General features: G+C 43.9%; 1 protein-coding gene across 3 annotated transcripts in view; it reads left to right on the top strand.

Moving 5' to 3' along the window:
* The window catches only part of LOC126470321 (elongation of very long chain fatty acids protein AAEL008004-like), a 655,643-nt gene that overhangs the window by 534,926 nt on the left and 97,106 nt on the right, over positions 1 to 23,611 (top strand). For 2 of the 3 annotated variants that reach the window (XM_050098103.1, XM_050098100.1), the window contains one exon: positions 3,063 to 3,119. The exons of the other annotated variant lie outside the window; for it this stretch is intronic. In XM_050098103.1, coding sequence (XP_049954060.1) covers positions 3,063 to 3,119 — 57 coding nt within the window. The remainder of the gene's footprint in view (positions 1 to 3,062; positions 3,120 to 23,611) is intronic. 3 annotated transcript variants of the gene reach the window in all.

Raw genomic sequence — 23,611 nt, 5'->3', positions numbered from 1 at the left:
CATTTTGGGTATTCCCGGTACGGATCGGAGTATTAAGGTACGAAATACTACGCCTAGGATGACGTCATAGCATATCACGAACCACACCCTTAATGCAAAGTAGAGGGGTACACTCAAATCAGACGTAGCAGGTTAAATCTTGGTTCTGGAGAGAAGCCCATCATAACAAAGAAAGCACTGGGGCTATGGAGTGTTGAGGTTGACGAAAAAATATTTAAGATACATAAGAAACCAATAGTTCACTTGAAAAAAGAATCTTAGTGTTTGGTTTATGTTGCGGGTCAGCTGCTAGTATTCACAGCGTGTCTTAGCTACCTGCAGCTCTCCCCGAGTTTTGTAGCACTCTCATTCAATCGATGACCCCTCTTATACAACTATGTCTTCTGCTTACTATCTCAGCGAGATTGCCCTTTTAACCATGTAATTTGTATACATGATAAATTACAACGCTCCAATCAGGCATCCTGGAGGCTTGCCCCATGCGACTTCCCCTTCTTACTATGTCTCGCCACTGAAAACGACGTTCTGCGTTCTGTTTGATGAGAAGTTTTCTGCCAAATCAAATTTGTGGGCTGATATTCCATAATCTCGTGTTTTGTTTACTGGGCGGCAGTGCAGAATGGTAAATAATCAAAGACTTTTCTGAAGTCGAGAAACGCGGCATCTGATTGCCTTCTTGGTCAACAAGTTGACTTTCATATGATCGATGTTCAAGAAATCAACATAGATTCTTAGAACTAAATCCTTCGGTCTCCTTAAAGATCATTATATAATAGCACAGCACATGTTCCATAATTCTACAGTAAAATAATGTAAGGTACCACGGTATGTAGATCTATGAATCTGCCTTCTGACCCCTCTTAAATATTGGTACTATTTTATACCAATGTCTTTTTCAGTAGTGTGATTAGTTACTGCGGAGATTAACAGTAGACCGCTATCAGAAGAGGGGCCATTTTTTACATAAAATCGAAGTAGAAACTTGCTAGTGCTTTGAGGCAGATAGGACTTTGCCTTCAGATTCATTGAACAACGTATCTTGCGTAGTTCTTCGTACATTAGCCTGGACACTTTCAGCCTTCATTTGTCAGGAAAACTACGGTTTCGTTTCAGTCTGCAGCGAAGTTCTTTCTGATCTCGTAATCACTAAGTAACTAGATGGAAAGTGTTACATAAACTGTGAAGAGAAGTAATCACATTTATCATCCCTTCCACCAAGCAGAATGAGGGTTTTGCGCCCCGCTCTTTAGAGAGGATAAGAGACAGTTATCTTCTCTTGTATTAGCACGTCAGTCAACCTGCTAGATTTAAACTAAATGTGTTTCTTCCTCTAGCAAAATGAGAGGTTAGCTATACAATGTAAAATATTGCATCTACAGTTCTGTATAGCATGCACACAGCTAAACACAAATGTCCTCGCCGTTAGTAAGCTATTGATGGGGTTGTCACGTACGCGAATAATTTTGTGCATTATAAATAAAATGTTATTTTGCCCTTTATTTGATGAAATATATAATTTGTTTTTTTTTCTTTTTCATGTTTTGTGTAAGTAAAAAAAAAAAAAAACGAATAAATCCGAAATTCAGTTAGTGCGCTTTTTGACACGATGGTTCGTACCCTGACAAGTTTCAGAAAGAAAGTTTTACACGGTTGAAATGCTTTTTACCCTCACTTTAATCAGGCTATTAGAGTGGGCATTTTTTTTAACAGAAAAAGTGAAAATTTTATTAATAAGATCAGAATAAGTAACATTGCGTTTCTCTCAGACATACTGAAAAAATGCAAGCCTAATTTCGAGAAAAATACGTTTAGTTAAAAGAATGTCTCATAAAAAAGCTGTTTTAAGGCGACAGTGACGTAATTCCTTTGACAGAAAAGCGATGTAGACAAAAGAGCTCTGCAGCTGTTCAAAATTTGTGAAGCTGCGAAAGACTGAAAGAGAGATGAAAGCAAACGCTTAATTGCAAATTTCAGACCTTTTGCAATATACTGGTCAGCTTTGCAACCACGCGAAATCAGTTGTAGCACACGTTTATAAGAAGTACACATCTGAGCTGTCAAGTACCCATAAATAAATAAGCTTCGACCTTTGTCCGCCGTGACGTTGTTGTGTATGGAGTTATCTCAGCACGTGAAGAAGGCTAATTTCTGTTGAGGAACAAATACAAGAGTCATTGTACGGCTCGTGAGAGTGTGTCTTTGGTTGTTCACATATCTCGTTTCCGGCACTGTCCTTTTTTTTTTTTGCAGGTTATGCAATGCCTGTGCTGACAAGCAATTACGTAGATGGTGTTTTAGCAGACTTCTGCCTGCTTACGTAAGATGCTTTAATTACGGAACACAGAAAAGTCGTTGCAGGTTGAATGCTTCCTACTTTTTAATCATTTAAACACTCCTCAAAAGCTTCACCTATGGCCATACATGAAATTCGCCATTATTTGATAAAGAAAATTAAAGATCCCTTTAGCCACACTCAAGCCTGTAAAACTAAAATGTTCTGAATATAAGGAGGTTTGCTAGTTGCTTCCGTGGTTTTTGTCTCTCAGTTAATGTAATAATTCACCTCGAAATGAATGTTGGGTTTCCAATAAAGACGAATTTCTAACTAAAATCATATCATTATTGAAGAACAATACTATTTTCGTGAAATACCTTCATATTCACTTATAATAAGAGCGGTTACGACGTATAAACCGTTTTATGTCAGAATACAATCTTGTTCTCATATAAATATGTTCTCGGCAAATGGATCAGTTTAATAAAACTGTATATACATACCGTACCCAAGCAACCAGCTAGCAACAAGACAGTCTACATTTTCAGTGAGTCTACTTCCATTTTTGCAAGTTTTGGTAAATGTCAAGGATGCTCATATGTCACTAACAATTGTAATGACACATTTACTTTCATGTGGTTGCGATATCCTTAGTGGTTTCTTGTGAATTAATTTCTGTTACGCCCCTTACCACTGACCTCGAAACTAAAGCTAGTCCTCCGCGAATAGCATTCTCCAGCATAGTACACCTACCAAATTTCTGATTATATTTCGTTTATGTTTCCAGATGGCGAACACTTGCTGGTGGTACTACATCTCGAAATTTACGGAATTTTTTGATACAGTAAGTTCAGCAGTACTTTTTATTAACACGCACTTGTAAATATGCATCCGAGTCTAATAGCGTAAACTGTTGGTACTGTTGTTCCAAGATACATGCATGTTGTGGCTCAAATAACCGAATTACTTGCGTTTGAAAAATCCGCAGCCAAGAAACTATCTTTATTTAGGCACCAGATGCGTTCCCTACCGAACCTTTTCCTGTGCACTGGAAGCTTTTTATATTGTTTTTTACATTTATTGTTGCAGCTGTTGTTGGATGCAAAATCAGCTCAAGACTTGTTTCACGTACATGTTCTAGACAGTTCAAGTGGTAAAATCCTGGACCAGTGCTCGTACACACACACACACACACACACACACACACACACACATATTACACATACTCCTCTCGCAGAAAGAGAGAGATTTACAGCAAATAACTGTTAAGTAAAGTACTGCAGTAAATACAAAAAGACAATACATTTAACTGCAATGACAAACACGAAAAAACAGTTGTCATGTCTAGTTATAGCTCGGCCAAGGTGGGTATGAAAATACAGAGAACGGTATTCTAAAGTGTAGCAGAAATTTCGACAGCAACGGCTGGCGCACACAGCTACCACAACTGGTAAATACACAAACTGCTTTTGCAATCTTCATCAAGCTGCACTAAATATGTGTAAAACATTACTTATATGCTCCACTGACAATTATTCCATAAAATGCAACACAAAATGCGTCTGGCGCAAAAATAGAGAAAACTTTAGCAGTTGCGTGACAGCGGATTTTTCAGATATACAAATGTTTGCTTCATATGGGAATACAAACCAAAAGACTAACTGGGTGACGGCCTATGCCTGTCTGTTGACAGTACAGGCGTCTTCTACTACCTAATAGGTGAAGGATTCAACAAAAATATTTATCAAAATACGCCTATATTCAGCCATTACTTTTTCATAGCTGTGCTAACCTATTTCACTAACAAAAGCTGCTGCGCTTTTAAGGGATTATTCTGTATAAATTTTACATTGCCTATTAATTTTAAAATGCTTATGAAAGCCCCAACCCTCCCTCTTTGCATCCGATGTAGTAATAGCTCTGAATAAGGTAGTAGTCGGAGCGCAAGGCTCTATTGGTAAATACCTTCTCCTTAATTTTAATTTACCATCCTCTGATGTAATTCTCAGTTTGATTTACAAATGAAATGGTGCCATTTGACATACTTAAAAATGGTCTACACTGGACTCTAAAGTTAATAGACGGATATTTCATTAAATGTGGATGTTAGATTCTTTCCTTTCATTCTGTCGACATTTTTCTGTGGTAAGAGTACTAAAATCTACCCCGCTTTAAGATTTTCACCAAGTTATTTCTCTGGGATACCAGACTACTGTGCAGTTATTGTTCCCCTTTTTTTCTCTTTTCCTTTGCTGCTGATATCGATTGTTACCTTTTTCCCATTGGAGCCGATTGTAGTGCCTAGATGTATCTGCCTAATGTAATCGGTGTTGGAACGTCTTCTCAATCACCATATGCATATTTGTCTAGTTTTAGATTTAGTATTGCGAATATTGAAATTATCTCTATAAGCTTTTACTTCTGCTTTTAGCTCAACCAAAACATCTGCAAAGTGTGGACCAAATGATATCACTTCTTTAAACTATTTCTGATCTTTACTTTAATTTATTCTCGCCATAAATTGCTTCTCAGTTCAATTTTTACTACTACTACATACTCCCTTTACGTTTGACAGGAATAAATAGACGTCAACTAACTGGATAAGTAGTTGTCCAAACTTATTTGCATGGCCGTGAAGTACTTTCCTTGCCAGCTCTTCAGTTTTTTGGTCTTTCTAACAACTTTGCTCTCGTGCAACGATTAAGCATAATGAAGAATATCGTGAAGCCCTGCTTAAGGAATTGGTTAAAGTTCTGTAGCACGTGCGGAACGAAACAATTGATTGATTTTGTCAGTTTTTGCTTATGGTGAAATCAACGAAGCAGAGCCTAGTGAAACTACAAAGGCTTTCATGGGAATCTTCTTTCTCATTGTTCCTTCTCGAGTGTGTAAGACATTCCAATGGCACAACATAAATAAATTAGTCTTACAATTCTTCAGCTATAGTCAGCAACCAAAAAGAAGAGAGATTTTTCAAGAAAACTATCATGATGTCGAAGGGGATTAAAGCTATCAGAAGCGTACTTAACCCACCCGTAAACTTGGTCGTTAACGCATATCGTTGCGGAGGACTCAACCCGGAAATTGTTAGTTAGAGTCGTCGTGGCGGAAGAAATTTTCATCGTCTAGATTTGACCGAAAAAGAGTTGAGAAGTGATCACCAGACTGGGTGCCAGCGTACTGACACGGCTGATGAGTAATAAACTACTGGCCATTAAAATTGCTACACCACGAAGACGACGTGATGCAAACGCGAAATTTAACCGACAGGAAGAAGATGCTGTGATATGTAAATGATTATCTTTCCAGAACATTCACACAAGGTTGGCGCCGGTGGCGACACCTACAACGTGCTGATATGAGGAAAGCTTACAACCGATTTCTCATGCACAAACAGCAGTTGACCGGCGTTGCCTGGTGAAACGTTGTTGTGATGCCTCGTGTAAGGAAGAGAAATGCGTACCATCACGTTTCCGACTTTGATAAACGTCGGATTGTAGCCTATCGCGATTGCGGTTTACCGTATCGCGACATTGCTGCTCGCGTTGGTCGAGATCCAATGACTGTTAGCAGAATATGGAATCGGTGGGTTCAGGAGGGTAATACGGAACGCCGTGCTGGATCCCAACAGCCTCATATCACTAGCAGTCGAGATGACAGGCATCTTATCCGCATGGCTGTAACGGATCGTGCAGCCACGTCTCGATCCCTGAGTCAACAGATGGGGACGTTTGCAAGACAACAACCATCTGCACGAACAGTTCGACGAAGTTTGCAGCAGCATGGACTATCAGCTCGGAGACCATAGCTGCGGTTGCCCTTGACGCTGCATCACAGACAGGAGCGCCTGCGATGGTGTATTCAACGACGAACCTGGGTGCACGAATGGCAAAACGTCATTTTTTCGGATGAATCCACGTTCTGTTTACAGCATCATGATGGTCGCATCCGTGTTTGGCGACATCGCGGTGAACGCACATTGGAAGCGTGTATTCGTCATCGCCATACTGGCGTATTACACGGCGTGATGGTATGGGGTGCCATTTGTTACACGTCTCGGTCACCACTTGTTCACACTGACGGAGCTTTGAACAGTGGACGTTACATTTCAGATGTGTTATGACCCGTGGATCTACCCTTCATTCGATCCCTGCGAAACCCTACATTTCACTAGGATAATGCACGACCGCATGTTGCAGGTCCTGTACGGGCCTTTCTGGATACAGAAAATGTTCGATTGCTGCCCTGGCCAGCACATTCTCCAGATCTCTCACCAACTGAAAACGTCTGGTCAATGGTGGACGAGCAACTGGGTCGTCACAATACGCCAGTCACTACTCGTGATGAATTGTGGTATCGTGTTGAAGCTGCATGATCAGCTGTACCTGTACACGCCATCCAAGCTCTGTTTGACTCAATGCCCAGGCGTATCAAGGCCGTTATTACGGCCAGAGGTGGTTGTTCTGGGTACTGATTTCTCAGGATCTATGCACCCAAATTGCGTGAAAATGTAATCACATGTCAGTTCTAGTATAATACATTTGTCCAATGGATACCCGTTTATCATCTGCACTTCTTCTTAGTGTAGCAATTTTAATGGCCAGTAGTGTACTTCCATCCAACATACGATATGGCCCTGGATCATTGGTCAGCTGTTTCGCGTGCCCGCATCTCGTGGTCGTGCGGTAGCGTTCTCGCTTCCCACGCCCGGGTTCCCGGGTTCGATTCCCGGCGGGGTCAGGGATTTTCTCTGCCTCGTGATGGCTGGGTGTTGTGTGCTGTCCTTAGGTTAGTTAGGTTTAAGTAGTTCTAAGTTCTAGGGGACTTATGACCACAGCAGTTGAGTCCCATAGTGCTCAGAGCCATTTGAACCAGCTGTTTCGCAGGGATCAGTTAACAGGTCCAGCTCCCGACACATAGGCTGCTTGACGTGCGCTACTGGTGAGTTGTCACTTATTGTTTTCTATGGTGAATTCCTGATGACCGTTATACAGACAATCGTTTTATGAGAATATGACAGATACGGAGGGGAAGATTACCCTACTAACCCTACAGAACTAAACAGCTGCTGTATATCTGGCGAAACGCAATGTAGAGCTACTGGGTATGCCTTCAGTTTCCCTTTACTTTACTTAAAGGGACCCAGACACAGATAAGTTTCACAAATTTTCTGCATCCTCATATTTTATTTCTCACAAAGCAGCATCCAGGTATCTATTTACTTAAAAACAGAAAACAGCACTCTCGTATGCATAGCAGTCCATCTAGGAATTGCGTGCTTGTTATATCAATGTAATGCCGACGTAATCGTATCACAGTATTGGCAATCACACTCGCCTTTTTGTATTTTGATGTAAGCGTCATTGTTACGTTGCCATGGTACCCAAAATCACAATATTCTAATTAAATCGTGATCATAAATATCTGCTGAGCTGAGCCCGATCAAATGTGCGTAGGATCGACCTGGACATTAACTGAACCTATCATCAACTGACGTGATGTCATGGGCTTATTATAACGTGTGTGGTTCAGTTAACCTGAAAATAGGATTAAACAACTGTGGCAGTCCAGCTCCACCTCATCGCAGGTATCAAAACGCGAAACTGTGAACCATTCAATAGGTACGAGATCGTATGCTCAAATTCACAACTCCATTCTGTGTGTAAAAGACCCTCCATGTTCTAATATTCAGCTATAAATTGTTACTTTACGTTTCAACGATTACCTCTTGCTCTTCGACGGGAATGCATCTTACTACTGTCCTAATTGTGCACGTCTACTCAACGATACATTAGCCATGCCGATGACGCCAGAATAACCTAATGACGACGTGTTAGCGTGTAATTTTAAGGAGGCGTACACACGTTGACACTAGTCAGCCATCTTCCTGCCGACGAGGAAGAAGGTAATTCTCCAAATGTTGAATGATAATTCGTAAAAGAACGTCGAATATGTTAGATAGCGTGGTCAGAAATAGCCTGGGAAGTTGTAGAGATGTTGGAGGGTATGTTGTTCTCAGAAATAATTGTTAAGAAAAAAAATCGATACGTTCGTATTGAGATTAGCCAATCAAGCTGTTGCTCGCGCAATTTCGTGCGGCCCATCAGATACTATTAGTGTCAGGTGTTCTCGTAGTGTAGGTGGCAGCACACGAGACTGCTCAGCCGCTGGGTCGGGTTCAGTCCTTACTACCATCCAATGTCTAATTTTTGTATCGCTATCTCGTTCAGCTTTGGAAGGCCAAACGAAGAACACGTTTGTGGACACCGTCGCTGGCAGGCCGCTTGTAATTTGAGCGCATAACGGCCTGATCTGCTAACTGCAATGCTAATTTACTCGGAAACGGAGCAGCGTATCGAATTTTTTTCTTAACCAACATTTCTCAACATAACCTACCCTGCAACACCCATGCAAGCCTTTCTGACTTTTTCTGACCACCTTGTATAAAGGTACAGCAGTGAAATACTTCGTGGTCATGTAAAACTATCCATTAACGCATGTAGTTTTTATTTACACATGCATTTCTATACTTTACAACTTGTTATTACATACGATGAACCTGAATACCACGGACAAAATTTTAGTGGTTGTTCAGGGTTATTTTATGAATATTTAGGTATAAGGAACCCGTGCTCTCCGGTGGTTCTTCACTGAGTATTTGCATTTGGTTTTATTTATCACCCCCCTTTATCATTGTAATTGTATTGCATTGAAAATGGCGGCACGATAGTGTATTAGTCGAGCTCAGTATTATTGCATCTGAGAATGAGCGTGCTTCGGTTGGCTTATCGTGAGTTTTTGTCGTGATATTTCACGAAGACACGCTGAACCACTTGGTAGTATATGTAAAAGTGTCCTGAAAGCATTCACAGTGCGATGCGTTTTCCTTACTCACAACTGTAGCTGTTCACTGTCCGATAACGACCACGGCAGGCCAAGAGCAATAATATCGTCGAGTAGTAAATGTTGACGATATTCGTTGTTTGCCTTCTTTGAAAACAAAGTTGTTACTTTCACTCATGGTATTTGCTGTCGATAACAGTAATGCCCACTTTACTCTTCACATTCAAACTTAGTGTGTACTGCTGGGTTCTGTCTCAGGTTTGTGTTGCCAACGGTGTTAATTGTATGTTAAAAGTGATACGCAACAGTACTAGTAGATTTACCAATAAAGAATTGACGCATATGCACCTCGTGTATAGTTTAGTGAGTGCAATGGCAGAGCAGCACAACTACGCTATGCTGAGATGTTTCCGCAGCAATGGCAGTCACATCCGTCTGACGGGTGTTCCATTACTCTTTTTTTGTGTTGTACGTTTTGGTGATAACATGTTACAAGCTTTTCATTGTTGTGAAGGTATTTTCACAGAAACGTAGGTAAATGAGGAAACAAATGGAATAGATCATAATCACATTTTTACTGTGTGCTGAGACACCAGTGACAAAATGTAGTTAATACTAAAATCTAAAAAAATATCCTTCAATAACCTTTTTAAGATTTCTACGCGTTCCATTCTTGGGTGGAATGTACGTAGAATGACTGATTATATGTCTCTGTGCGAACTGTTACTAGCTTAATTTTTTCTTACTAGACCGATCATAGGGGGCTTTATATTAAGACTTCGCTCTGAAAGTAGGTTCACCGAATTTGCTGAGTAGGTTTATCTTGGATATTGGGCACCTTCATTAAGATCTGCGCTACTTCAAACTATGTTTATGTCCTCGGGCATGGATGTGTGTGATGTCCTTAGGTTAGTTAGGTTTAAGTAGTTCTAAGTTCTAGGCGACTGATGACCTCAGAAGTTAAGTCGCATAGTGCTCAGAGCCATTTGAACCATTTTTTTTATGTCCATGTGTTGTTGCGATGACGAATCAGAAATCTGTTACATTCTTCTTTTTTTCTGTGCCTTTGTCCTACACCAGCACAGAATCGGCCTGGTTATGTCGCCACCGCGTTACCTCCTGGAATGGAATTATGTACCCCAACAAATGGTTCAAATGGCTCTGAGCACTATGGGACTCAACATCTTAGGTCATAAGTCCCCTAGAACTTAGAACTACTTAAACCTAACTAACCTAAGGACATCACACACACCCATGCCCGAGGCAGGATTCGAACCTGCGACCGTAGCAGTCCCGCGGTTCCGGACTGCAGCGCCAGAACCACTAGACCACCGCGGCCGGCTGTGTACCCCAACAGCTTACGAGATGTGTTATTCATGTGAAATTGAGCGAAAGTCTTCTAAATATTTACGAATCGTGTAACTGAGGGAGAGCGTGGGTAACAGACCGGTATTCACCAAGTGAGATGTGGGAAACCGCCTCAAAGACCACATCCACGCTGGCCAGCACACTGACCCTCCTATAATCCGTTCATCATAAGAATAAACCTGATTTAAACAAACACAAACGCGATGATTGGTCAGAAGCCGTAGCACACGTACACTGGTGTTGTTACGCTCTTGGAAGTAGGTCCTACTTATGTATTAGATATCTTATTACTAAGTTATGTAACTTTAAGATATTCAAATGTGTTAACAGCCTTCAACGTTTTTCTTAATCACGCTTTAGTTACATGGTTTTTATTTCAAAAATCGTGTACAGTACCGTCTCTGCATCGTTGTGCTCTGATTGTCGCGCTTTTAATGCGCAGTATGGAAATGGCTGAGGCTGCTTTCTGTTCCATAGTGAAACACGCGTGTGGAACACGGTTAAAAAGTGCCATGAAATAGACTGTAATTGATGTTTTTCATAAATGTATGGGGATAATCGGCTTTGAAGTTTTCCCAGCACTGTATATGATTTAGTTAATAGGTAAATATACATTTAAAGTGTAACATGTAACGGACCATGAACCAAAGGCGGTTGTTCGTGCGTTGGTGCACATCACCCCACTATCATATTTTTTTCTCATTCAGTTTTAAATATCTACATCTCGTAATTATAAAACTCATCATTTTTTGTGAATAATGCACTCTTTTCTTTCTTATTACATATTGGACGCGAAATTCCTATTTCCATTTCAAATACAAATTCTTAATCATCGATGTTTTATGGAATATTGTTCATAAAAGTTGCTTAAATTCAGAAAAAATAACAATTTAATTTTTAAGTCAAAAATTAAAAACCAAATCCTCTTTATTTGGACTATGTCCATCGTTTTGTACCACAAAGGTAAATAAGTATCGTAAAAACATGAAAAACAGTCATAATCACAGCATCGAGCACATCATAAAAGGCTGCATTTTTACATTTGCTACTGTACCATTACAATATGAACCCAACAGAACTGATCTGGAGCCAAGCTGCGGTATTCGGCCCGAGAAGTAACAAGACTGTTAAGGTGCCAGACGAATGGAACTAACGCACGCAGCTTTTTCACACGGCACTGCTGAAGGCTGGCGGGATATACACTCCTGGAAATTGAAATAAGAACACCGTGAATTCATTCTCCCATGAAGGGGAAACTTTATTGACACATTCCTGGGGTCAGATACATCACATGATCACACTGACAGAACCACAGGCACATAGACACAGGCAACAGAGCATGCACAATGTCGGCACTAGTACAGTGTATATCCACCTTTCGCAGCAATGCAGGCTGCTATTCTCCCATGGAGACGATCGTAGAGATGCTGGATGTAGTCCTGTGGAACGGCTTGCCATGCCATTTCCACCTGGCGCCTCAGTTGGACCAGCGTTCGTGCTGGACGTGCAGACCGCGTGAGACGACGCTTCATCCAGTCCCAAACATGCTCAATGGGGGACAGATCCGGAGATCTTGCTGGCCAGGGTAGTTGACTTACACCTTCTAGAGCACGTTGGGTGGCACGGGATACATGCGGACGTGCATTGTCCTGTTGGAACAGCAAGTTCCCTTGCCGGTCTAGGAATGGTAGAACGATGGGTTCGATGACGGTTTGGATGTACCGTGCACTATTCAGTGTCCCCTCGACGATCACCAGTGGTGTACGGCCAGTGTAGGAGATGGCTCCCCACACCAAGATGCCGGGTGTTGGCCCTGTGTGCCTCGGTCGTATGCAATCCTGATTGTGGCGCTCACCTGCACGGCGCCAAACACGCATACGACCATCATTGGCACCAAGGCAGAAGCGACTCTCATCGCTGAAGACGACACGTCTCCATTCGTCGCTCCATTCACGCCTGTCGCGACACCACTGGAGGCGGGCTGCACGATGTTGGGGCGTGAGCGGAAGACGGCCTAACGGTGTGCGGGACCGTAGCCCAGCTTCATGGAGACGGTTGCGAATGGTCCTCGCCGATACCCCAGGAGCCACAGTGTCCCTAATTTGCTGGGAAGTGGCGGTGCGGTCCCCTACGGCACTGCGTAGGATCCTACGGTCTTGGCGTGCATCCGTGCGTCGCTGCGGTCCGGCCCCAGGTCGACGGGCACGTGCACCTTCCGCCGACCACTGGCGACAACATCGATGTACTGTGGAGACCTCACGCCCCACGTGTTGAGCAATTCGGCGGTACGTCCACCCGGCCTCCCGCATGCCCACTATACGCCCTCGCTCAAAGTCCGTCAACTGCACATACGGTTCACGTCCACGCTGTCGCGGCATGCTACCAGTGTTAAAGACTGCGATGGAGCTCCGTATGCCACGGCAAACTGGCTGACACTGACGGCGGCGGTGCACAAATGCTGCGCAGCTAGCGCCATTCGACGGCCAACACCGCGGTTCCTGGTGTGTCCGCTGTGCCGTGCGTGTGATCATTGCTTGTACAGCCCTCTCGCAGTGTCCGGAGCAAGTATGGTGGGTCTGACACACCGGTGTCAATGTGTTCTTTTTTCCATTTCCAGGAGTGTAGAACGGCTCATCATGAGAAAATGCTGCGCCCGATTGGCTTCGTGGATTCTGTTGTTGATAGGCTCGTTATCAACGTAGCAGGTGACACTTCCAGAACTGAATTGTGTTTCTCATAATCGGATAAGGAAAGGGCTAAGAGATTACCAGACGACTGACTGTAAGTAATACTTCAGTGGCTTCAATATTTAACTATATGGTGAAATCATTCAATACTCTCCTACGTTACACACACCTTATGCAGAAAAATTACCCTATGGTTAAGTCAGGACTTTTCATCATTCTTGTTTTTAATTACAATAGTACGTTAGCTAAAATCATAACGTGTTGCGATTTTAGTCTAGTCGTCTAAGAAGCGTATTGCGAGAGCTTTGCAGCGTATTATTTCATTCTGCTTAAATATTAAATGACATTCGAAGCAGTATTGCTTCTCTGCTCGTCTCTTTTTACGTGTGAACTGCAGCTGGCCACGTCACTACAGGCTGGCTGTACCAGCTGACCGGCCAGTGCTGTCCAAGTAAAATGCGCCGGTAAAGCTGTTGTCCTGTATTATAGCTAAGTTGATATGCGCGTAAAGCACAGCACAAAACGTACCCTTATCATCGTACTTGACAGTATCGATACAGCTAGGCTGCAGTCCCACGTGAAACGGAAATCCGATGAGGCTCCAGCAAAGGCGGAAGAATACATAGTGCAATCTTTACATCAGGTTTATTCTTTTGATGAACGGATTATAGTTAATCCGCCGGGCTGACTCGATGCGGCGTCGGCTCATATCTCCGCCCCGCCTTAACACGCACGGCCATCCGGTCGGGTAGTAACAAATCAGATAGCGCATGGCACAAGTCGTTTTCGATCAATAGACTAATGCAAAAAAAGTAAGTGATTTTTATAAGGTTGATATTTGGACACAGTGATAAATACTTAATCATAGTCCGCAGCTCGTGGTCGTGCGTTAGCGTTCTCGCTTCCCACGCCCGGGTTCCCGGGTTCGATTCCCGGCGGGGTCAGGGATTTTCTCTGCCTCGTGATGACTGGGTGTTGTGTGAAGTCCTTAGGCTAGTTAGGTTTAAGTAGTTCTAAGTTCTAGGGGACTGATGACCACAGATGTTAAGTCCTATAGTGCTCACAAGGGAACCTCCCCATCGCACCCCCCTCAGATTTAGTTATAAGTTGGCACAGTGGATAGGCCTTGAAAAACTGAACACAGATCAATTGAGAAAACAGGAAGAAGTTGTGTCGAACTGTGAAGAAATAAGCAAAATATACAAACTGAGTAGTTCAAGGGAGGATATGCAACATTATGGACAATGGGAAAGCCGGAGCGCCGTGGTCTCGTGGTAATGTGAGTAGCTGCGGAACGAAAGGTCCATAGTTCAAATCTTCCATCGAGTGAAAAATTTAATTTTTTATTTTCAATTTATGTGACAAACTCTTATGTTTTCATCACTTTTTTGGGAGTGATTATCACATCCACAAGAAAACCTAAATCGGGCAAGGTAGAAGAATATTTTTACCCATTCGCCAAGTGTACAAGTTAGGTGGGTCGACAACATATTCCTGTCATGTGACGCACATGCCGTCACCAGTGTCGTATAGAATATATCAGATGTGTTTTCCTGTGGAGGAATCAGTTGACCTATGACCTTGCTATCAAATGTTTTCTGTTCCCATTGGAGTGGCACGTCCTTTCGTCTACTAATCGCACGGTTTTGCGATGCGGTCGCAAAACACAGACACTAAACTTATTACAGTGAACAGAGATGTCAATGAACGAACGGACAGATAATAACTATGCAAAAATAAAGAAAGTAAAATTTTCAGTCGAGGGGAGTTCTGAACCAAGGACCACTAGTTCCGCATCTGCTCACGCTACCACGGGACCACGGCGCTCCTAACCTTGCACTCTCCATTATGTTGCTTATGTTGCCCATGGACTACTCAGTTTGTATATTTTGCTTATTTTTTCACAGTTCCACACAACTTCTTCCTGTTTTCTCAATTGATCTGTGTTCAGTTTATCAAGGCCTATCCACTGTGCCAACTTATAACTAAATCTGATGGGGGTGCGATGGGGCGGGCCCTTGTCAGAGCCATTTGAACCATTTTGAGCTTGATCATAGCGTTGACCAACGGAAAAATGCGGATATGCTCCTGTGAGGTGCCAGTTGCCTCGTTCTACCGTCGTCAACACATTTAAAAACTTTGGCATGCGAACATATTAGCGCACTTTTTAACATCAGCTCATGCCTCACTCCCACAAATTCTCATAGCTGTAACTCGTAGACACCCACTACTCACCCACTACTCCATCTCTGTAAGTCACTTATACTCATCCACCCTTTCTTGCCCATTTTCAATCACTCGTTTTTCCAAACTCATTGTTATTATCTCTTTCTGTCTCTCTGTCACTGTCTCTTGTCTCACAGCGACAGTCTCCATCGTTCTGTCACACTACTATTGTCTCCTTTCACTGTCTCCTTCTTGCTCTGTCTTACCGCTGCTACCTTATTCATTCGTTTCCACTGCTGCTCTCTCACCACACAGCCCCTATCTCTCTCGTCCTTGTTGTCGTTGCATTGACTCTCTCTCTCTCATTATCAGTGGCTCTCACAAACCTCCACTTTCTCCTTCTCTGTATTCCTCTCTCACTGGCACTGTCTCCTTCACTCTTTTCCTAACACTGGTATGTCAATGTCAACTATGTTCCTCTGCCATTTGGTCCCTCTCTTTCTCTCACACTGTCAAAAAAAAAAAAAAAAAAAAAAAAAAAAAACCCAAAACGCGAATATGTTCGCATACCAAAATTTTTGGGAAAATTTTGAAGTTGCTGTGGAAGGTAGAATGAGACATCTGCTTCCCCACTTTTCAGTCAGAGTCTTTTAAACAGGAGCGTATTCGCTTTTTTGTGCTCCGATAGGAGCAGTTTTCCGCTGTTTCCCATCTTTTCCCTGCTACAGCAACGCATGTCACTTATATAAAAAGAACTTTATGGATCATTAAATGTTTGATAGTTTACTTATATGAAATTGAAATAACGCAAAACTAATTTTATATCTGAGACCAGATTTTACGTGCACAAAAATTTTTGTATGTGCTTCAGTACAACAACATGGAGTTCCCAGAACCTTTCTGGCGATAAAGGAGGCTCTTTACGGCATATTTCTCCGTGCTACCTCAATTTTAATCGATAAAGGTATCACGAAAATTGTCAATATAGATCGAGATCTGAATCTTAGGAATATATCGCAAAAATTACAGTATTTTTTGCGCATACCCCTCTTTGAATCTGCGGCTTGGTTTTGGTAACCATATTTTTAGTGTGTTTCTCGATAATGGATAAATACTTTTGAAAACGGGGAGATGGCACTTCTAGATAAATGCCTAGAGAATATTCCGTTCAAATGCGAGTAGTTTGCTGCGGTTAGTTATTTACACATCCGCTGCAGAAGGCGAAAAAAAGGTGAACATAGGTTTTCTAGGAGCCACCCATGAATTAAATGGTGCCTCCATAAGCCCCATAAGGCGCACCATACACACCAAACGCAAAAAGGCCCAGCCGATTTGCTCCGTTTGCTCAAGCTGGTGGAAGTGTAGTGTCCGGCCCACTCATCTAATATTCGGTGCCTAGGAAGCTGTTTTCTCGGATAGCTAGACAACAATTCCAGCAAATCATATTAATGGAGTTTATTACAGTAAATTGAACTGACAATACTTAACTTAGCGGATTTGCAGTGAGGTGTCGCAAGCAAATGGCGACATGCAAATAATCAATGTTCTTCGATATATACACTGCTGGCCATTAAAATTGCTACACTAAGAAGAAATGCACATGAGAAACGGGTATTCATTGGACAAATATATTATACTAGAACTGACATATGATTACATCTTCACGCAATTCGGGTGCATAGATCCTGAGAAATCAGTACCCAGAACAACCACCTCTGGAGGTAATAACGGCCTTGATACACCGGGGTATTGAGTCAAACAGAGCTTGGATGGCGTGTACATCTACAACTGCCTATGCGGCTTCAACACGGTACCACAGTTCATCAAGAGTAGTGACTGGCGTATTGTGACGAGCCAGTTGCTCGGCCACCATTGACCAGACGTTTTCAGTTGGTGAGAGATCTGGAGAATGTGCTGGCCAGGGCAGCAATCGAACATTTTCTGTATCCAGAAAGGCCCGTACAACATGCGGTCGTGCATTATCCTAGTGAAATGTAGAGTTTCGCAGGGATCGAATGAAGGGTAGATCCACGGGTCGTAACACATCTTAAATGTATCGTCCACTGTCCAAAGTGCCGGCAATGCGAACAAGAGGTGACCGAGACGTGTAACAAATGGCACCCCATACCATCACGCCGTGTAATACGCCAGTATGGCGATGACGAATACACGCTTCCAATGTGCGTTCACCGCGATGTCGCCAAATACGGATGCGACCATCATGATGCTCTAAACAGAACCTGGATTCATCCGAAAAAATTACGTATTGCCATTCGTGCACCCAGATTCGTCGTTGCGTACACCATCGCAGGCGCTCCTGTCTGTGATGCAGCGTCAAGGGTAACGGCAGCCACGGTCTTCGAGCTGATAGTCCATGCTGCTGCAAACGTCTTCGGACTGTTCGTGCAGATGGTTGTTGTCTTGCAAACGTCCCCATCTGTTGACTCAGGGATCGAGACGCGGCTGCACGATCCGTTACAGCCATGCGGATAAGATGCCTGTCATCTCGACTGCTAGCGATACAAGGCCGTTGGGATCCAGCACGCGTTCCCTATTACCCTCCTGAACCCACCGATTCCATATTCTACTAACAGTCATTGGATCTCGACCAACGCGAGCATCAATGCCGCGATACGATAAACCGCAATCGCGACAGGCTACAATCCGACGTTTATCAAAGTCGGAAACGTGATGGTACGCATTTCTCTTCCTTACACGAGGCATCACAACAACGTTTCACCAGGCAACGCCGGTCAACTGCTGTTTGTGTATGAGAAATCGGTTGGAAACTTTCCTCATGTCAGCACGTTGTAGGTGTCGCCACCGGCGCCAACCTTGTGTGAATGCTCTGAAAAGCTAATCATTTGCATATCACAGCATCTCCTTCCTGTCGGTTAAATTTCGCGTTTGTATCACGCCGTCTTCGTGGTGTAGTAATTTTAATGGCCAGTAGTGTAAAATTTCCAACGCAAGGAAATAATACTGTTCACAAGTCATGGCTCGTATTCTGGTGCAGCCGAGGCTTCTTTTTTTTCCTTTATTGTAATTTTCATACCTATACAGATACATAGGTAGGCTGGCAGCTGCATCGTACGCTGCTCTTCAGCCTTCGATTTTCCAATGAGAAAAAACATTAAGAAGATACATATTAGATAGAGTGACGGGTAAAAAACAGTAGACACACAAAAATACAAAACACGGAGCCGTTCACACTCGATGAAAATTACACTGAAACACGTTGGCACGGCGCACAAACACTAATGATTCGACGGCACTGGTGAACGTAGGAGTGTGACGGTGAACACTAACACAAACACGACGGCACACACACGAGAAACTGATGGCGATGATCTCCGGCGCGCGAATGTCCACGTAACGTGTGCGAGTCCGGGGACCTGCCAAGAGGGGTGAGGGGGAGGGAGAGGGGAGAGCAAAGATGCCAGTGGCATAGGAGATGGGAGGAGGAGTAGAGGGACGGGGGTAGGGGAAGCCCGGGGGAGGAGTCGGGAGAAAGGGAGGAGGGAGGGAAGGGGGAGAGAAGGGAGAGAGTGTGCCCAAAGGAAACAAACACAGGAAGAGGGAGGGAGGATCAAAGTTGGTAGGAGGGGTAGGTGGAGGGGAGGAGGGCATCATCAGGGAGGGGGAGCTGGCGGAAGCCATCTTGGGAGAGGATGTGGAGAGTGGAGAAATGGAGAGTAGGTGGGACATGGAAGTACAGGCGCTGCAGCGGACGGCGGGAGAGGATGGGAGAGACCAGCAGGTGAGGAGGATCGAGTTTGCGGGAGGTGTAGAGGATCCGTGTCCATTCAATGTAAAGGAGGAGTTGGGGGAAGGGAATTAGGTCGTACAGGATCCGCATGGGGGAGGGGAGACGGATGTGATAGGCGAGGCGAAGAGCATGGCGTTCAAGGATCTGAAGGATTTGTAAAAGGTAGGGGGAGTGGAGATCCAGGCAGTGTGGGCGTAGCAAAGGATAGGGCGAATGAGGGATTTATAGGTATGGAGGATGGTAGAGGGGTCCACACCCCAAGTTCAGCCGGAGAGGAGTTTGAGGAGACAGAGGCGGGAGCGTGCCTTGGCTTGGATTGTTCGGAGGTGGGGGGTCCAGGAGAGGCGACGGTCAAGGGTGACACAAAGGTACTTAAGGGTGGGGGTGAGGGCGATAGGACGGCCATAGATGATGATGTAGAAGTCGAGGAGGCGGAAGGAAGGAGTGGTTTTGCCTACTATGATCGTCTGGGATTTGGCAGGATTGACCTTAAGCAACCACTGGTTGCACCAAGCGGTGAACCAGTCAAGATGGGATTGGAGAAGGTGTTGGGAGCGCTGCAGGGTGGGGGCAAGGGCAAGGAAGGCAGTGTCATCGGCGCACTGGAGAAGGTGAATGGGGGGTGAAAGCGGCGGCATGTCCGCCGTATACAATAGGTACAGAAGAGGGGAGAGGCTGGAACCCTGGGGCACACCGGTGGAGGGGAAAAAGGTGTAGGAATCCATGTTGTGGATGGTGATGTAGGAAGGATGGTGGGAAAGAAAGGAGCCGATCAGACGGATGTAGTTAAGAGGAAGGGCGAAGGTTTGGAGCTTGAAAAGGAGACCAGAATGCCACACGCGGTCATAGGCTCGTTCAAGGTCAAGGGAGAGGAAGATAGCGGAACGACGGGAATTAAGCTGTTCGGAGAGGAGATGAGTGAGGTGAAGGAGAAGGTCATCGGAAGAGAAGGACGGTCGAAAGCCACACTGGGTAACGGGAAGGAGGCGGTGCTGGCGGAGATGCTGGTGGATGCGTCGGGTGAGGATGGATTCCAGGACCTTGCTGAAGACTGAGGTAAGGTTGATGGAATGGTAGGAGGAGACAGCGGATGGCGGTTTACTGGGCTTAAGGAACATCAGGATATGGGAGGTTTTCCACAGGTTGGGGTAGTAGCCAGTGGACAGGACCACATTATAGAGCCTGGCCAGGGTGGAGAGGAAAGAGGCAGGAGCTTCACAAAGGTGACGGTAGGTGACACGGTCGTGACCAGGAGCGGTGTTGCGTTTCGTGCGGAGTGTAGCAATGAGATCCTGTGTAGTGATAGGGGCATTGAGTCCTTTGTGTGCAATGTTGTCCAAGTACTGGAAACCAGGGGCGAGGGGAGGGACAGAAGTTTCAGTTCGATCGCGGAGCCGAGGCTTGGCGCAGCGGCGCTTATATTCTCTTCGTATAGGGGCTACTGCTGTCGTGGTGCGGTCATAGTCAGCATACTATTGGCTGACGTCGTCTCTCAGCCTTCTCGGCTGTTACGTTGCAGGGCGACGTGCCGGCGCTTGATGTTACGCCGGAACAGGAAGTATGTAATATTCAAAAATTGACTCTGTACTGTAGAATAATTAAAGTGAGATGATGCTTCTGTTGGGTATACATATGTTCAATAGACCGAGGACTATTCTGTCACTAAATAATAGAAGCCAAGAGACCAGCCCCAAAAAAATTCCGTTTTTGTAAGAGGCTTTTTGGAACATCGCTAAACATTATTGCTGTCACAGGAGTGTAGCGAATGATGTAATAATAGACAGAGAAACAAAATTGTTTTAAGAAACTAGTAATCCTGCACGGTACTGTACTATCTGCCATAGTTGGAATATTAACAATTTCAGTGTTGAGCTGCACATATTCTAGAACAGTGTACTAGGATAGACTTTGCCGGTGTTTTTAAGCAGTCTTCTTCGAAGTCTACATGTAGGTTTGTAGTCTGAAGCCTGCCGCAGTCGCTTACCCACAGCGGAGATGACATTTCAGATACTCGCGCGGTTTCATTTCTTGTTGCTACTGCGACTCATCACACTGCAACTGGAAGCTGAATTTATTAAGAAATAAAATACGCACCCAACGCAAACGTGAAGAAGATTATGCGAATATGTCATGGAACAGAAACACAAAAGTTGTCCTGGTACTGACATCTCGGAAGAATGGGAGAGGAAGATGATATTTCCAAATACGGAACTGAATGCATCTTGCAAGCCGATGAAGAGGAATACCAGAGAGATCAGAATTTAACGTATCGTACACGTAGAGATACTATGATAGATGGCCGTGCGGTTAAAGGCGCTGCAGTCTGGAACCGCAAGACCGCTACGGTCGCAGGTTCGAATCCTGCCTCGGGCATGGATGTTTGTGATGTCCTTAGGTTAGTTAGGTTTAACTAGTTCTAAGTTCTAGGGGACTAATGACCTCAGCAGTTGAGTCCCATAGTGCTCAGAGCCATTACTATGATAGAAGAAGGGTTACAGTGTGCGCAAACAAGTAAAGCAAGATTTTACAGTTAAAATAGGATTCATCCGTAACATCACTCGGGATGGAGGTGCCTGCAAATGAAAAATGGGAGAAACTAAACGAAACCACAATATATAGAAACATTTATTAAGTATTCATTTTGATTACTAATTAAGTAAAGCACTAACGCAAAATAAGATAATAGAATTTACCTGTTAATGGAAGTTATAATGAATATACATGGAATCTACTGAAAGCTTCCAAGCTATTTTCATTATTGATAAATATTATACGTCGGATTAGTTACCGGAAATAGACTTAGAAGTATAACCACAGATCTGAAAGGTTTCCTGATAACTCTGGGTTGGGTTTTCTATGATTAATAGTGCGCTTTCGGGTCTCGCAGCACCCGAAGAAGGTGGCTGGGTCGGTCGTCGTCCATAACATGGAAACAGCAGCTAGGCAGAACACCCGAAAACGCATTACTAATCAGTCGCACCCTGAAAGACCACAACTTTTTTACTATGCTTTCGATGCCAGAATTTACATTTTTCACCGACAGAGTATGCAAGTTTGTGCCGTAATTCGCACAGTTCATAGCTGTAACTTATATTCCACTGGATCCACCTCTGAAGCCGCGGCCACTAAAGCGTGTTAGTGGACTTGTGCTCAAACTAGAGGCTGCCGGTTCGAAGCCTGATGGTGTAAGAAACTGTCATCGCCAGTATATGGCTGACGAGGGAAGAAAAGGCGATGGTGTAAAGTTTCTAATCACCAGACCTTGCACCAAATTTCTTGGCTAAATCTCAAACCTCTGTGCAGTATTTCATACAGTGAGAGAAAGCGACAGGTACTGTTCGAGAAAAAGAGGCTTTCACCCTCTCCTTTACTTTCGTTTAATTTCATTTTGTTACATACTCATCTATAGCAACAGAAATACGAAATTACTCTCAAAGAAGACTCATCACTTCATTAAAAATAATGCAATATGAATGAAAATTACTCGTTCCACATCATGGAACATGAAAGTAACTATCTAACTAACTAAGAAACTGGAGGAAGGCAACGGAAAATCGCCTCCACCAGCACGTTTCTAGAAGACCTTACTCAGTGTCTTCATAGAAACCAACACTTCTGTTCGAATAAGGACGGAAACAGCCACGGTACCAAACTTTTCCATCCTAATTTGCTATGCATTGGAGGGCAATGGGCACAATCGCTTCATACCTTAAATTTCCACCACAGGTGAATACCACGTCAAGCGTATGTGTAAACCATGGTAGGTACATGGATTCGAAGTACATGCCTTGGAGTCTGAAGGCAATCTATTTATCTGCGAGGTTTTCATTCCAACGCAGAGGTTTCCGATTTTTCTGGGAGGCGATTGGAGATCCGTTGGTGCCAAGCTAGTACGCCGCTTCCGGGCGGACTTCCAAACTCATCTAGGAGAATGTTCGGCCAGCTTCCAAGTTCCGCCTCAGCCACTATGTTGCCAAACAAATCGTGCACGTGCTACATTTCAGCAACTTCGCACCTCTTACGAGCAAACAGTAACAGAAACCCCGTTCCTTACATATGATTACGTCAATGTGTTACGAGGGAACAGCAACAGCAGCCCCGTTCCCTACTTGCGATTACGTCAGTGTGTTATCCGACCTGCCTTTCAGAGTTTAACAGTTAAATTAATAACATCCCGCAAAAACGAACGCGAGTGAAGTCGCGATTCGAAAACAAACGATATGCCTTCTCATAAAAAATTTTCCTCCTACAGTAATTTATCTTTATTATTTGATTGGTGAATATAAGGACTATTAGAGCTACCCTCTTACGGTTAAAGGACTAACGAAACAGCATCTCATAAAATTCTTCACCATCAGACGGACGCCGTACAAAAGACAGGGCTGCAATTGCACCGGGTGAAATGTATATCGTCACACTCTGCGTTCATACAGTAAATGTAACGAGGACATATTTGATCAAAAACGAAATCAATGCTCATTTTCACATACATAAAGCAATGTG

This window comes from Schistocerca serialis, chromosome 3 (genome assembly GCF_023864345.2).
Source record: "Schistocerca serialis cubense isolate TAMUIC-IGC-003099 chromosome 3, iqSchSeri2.2, whole genome shotgun sequence".
NCBI lineage: Eukaryota > Metazoa > Arthropoda > Insecta > Orthoptera > Acrididae > Schistocerca > Schistocerca serialis.
This window is presented reverse-complemented; position numbering and strand designations above follow the sequence as displayed.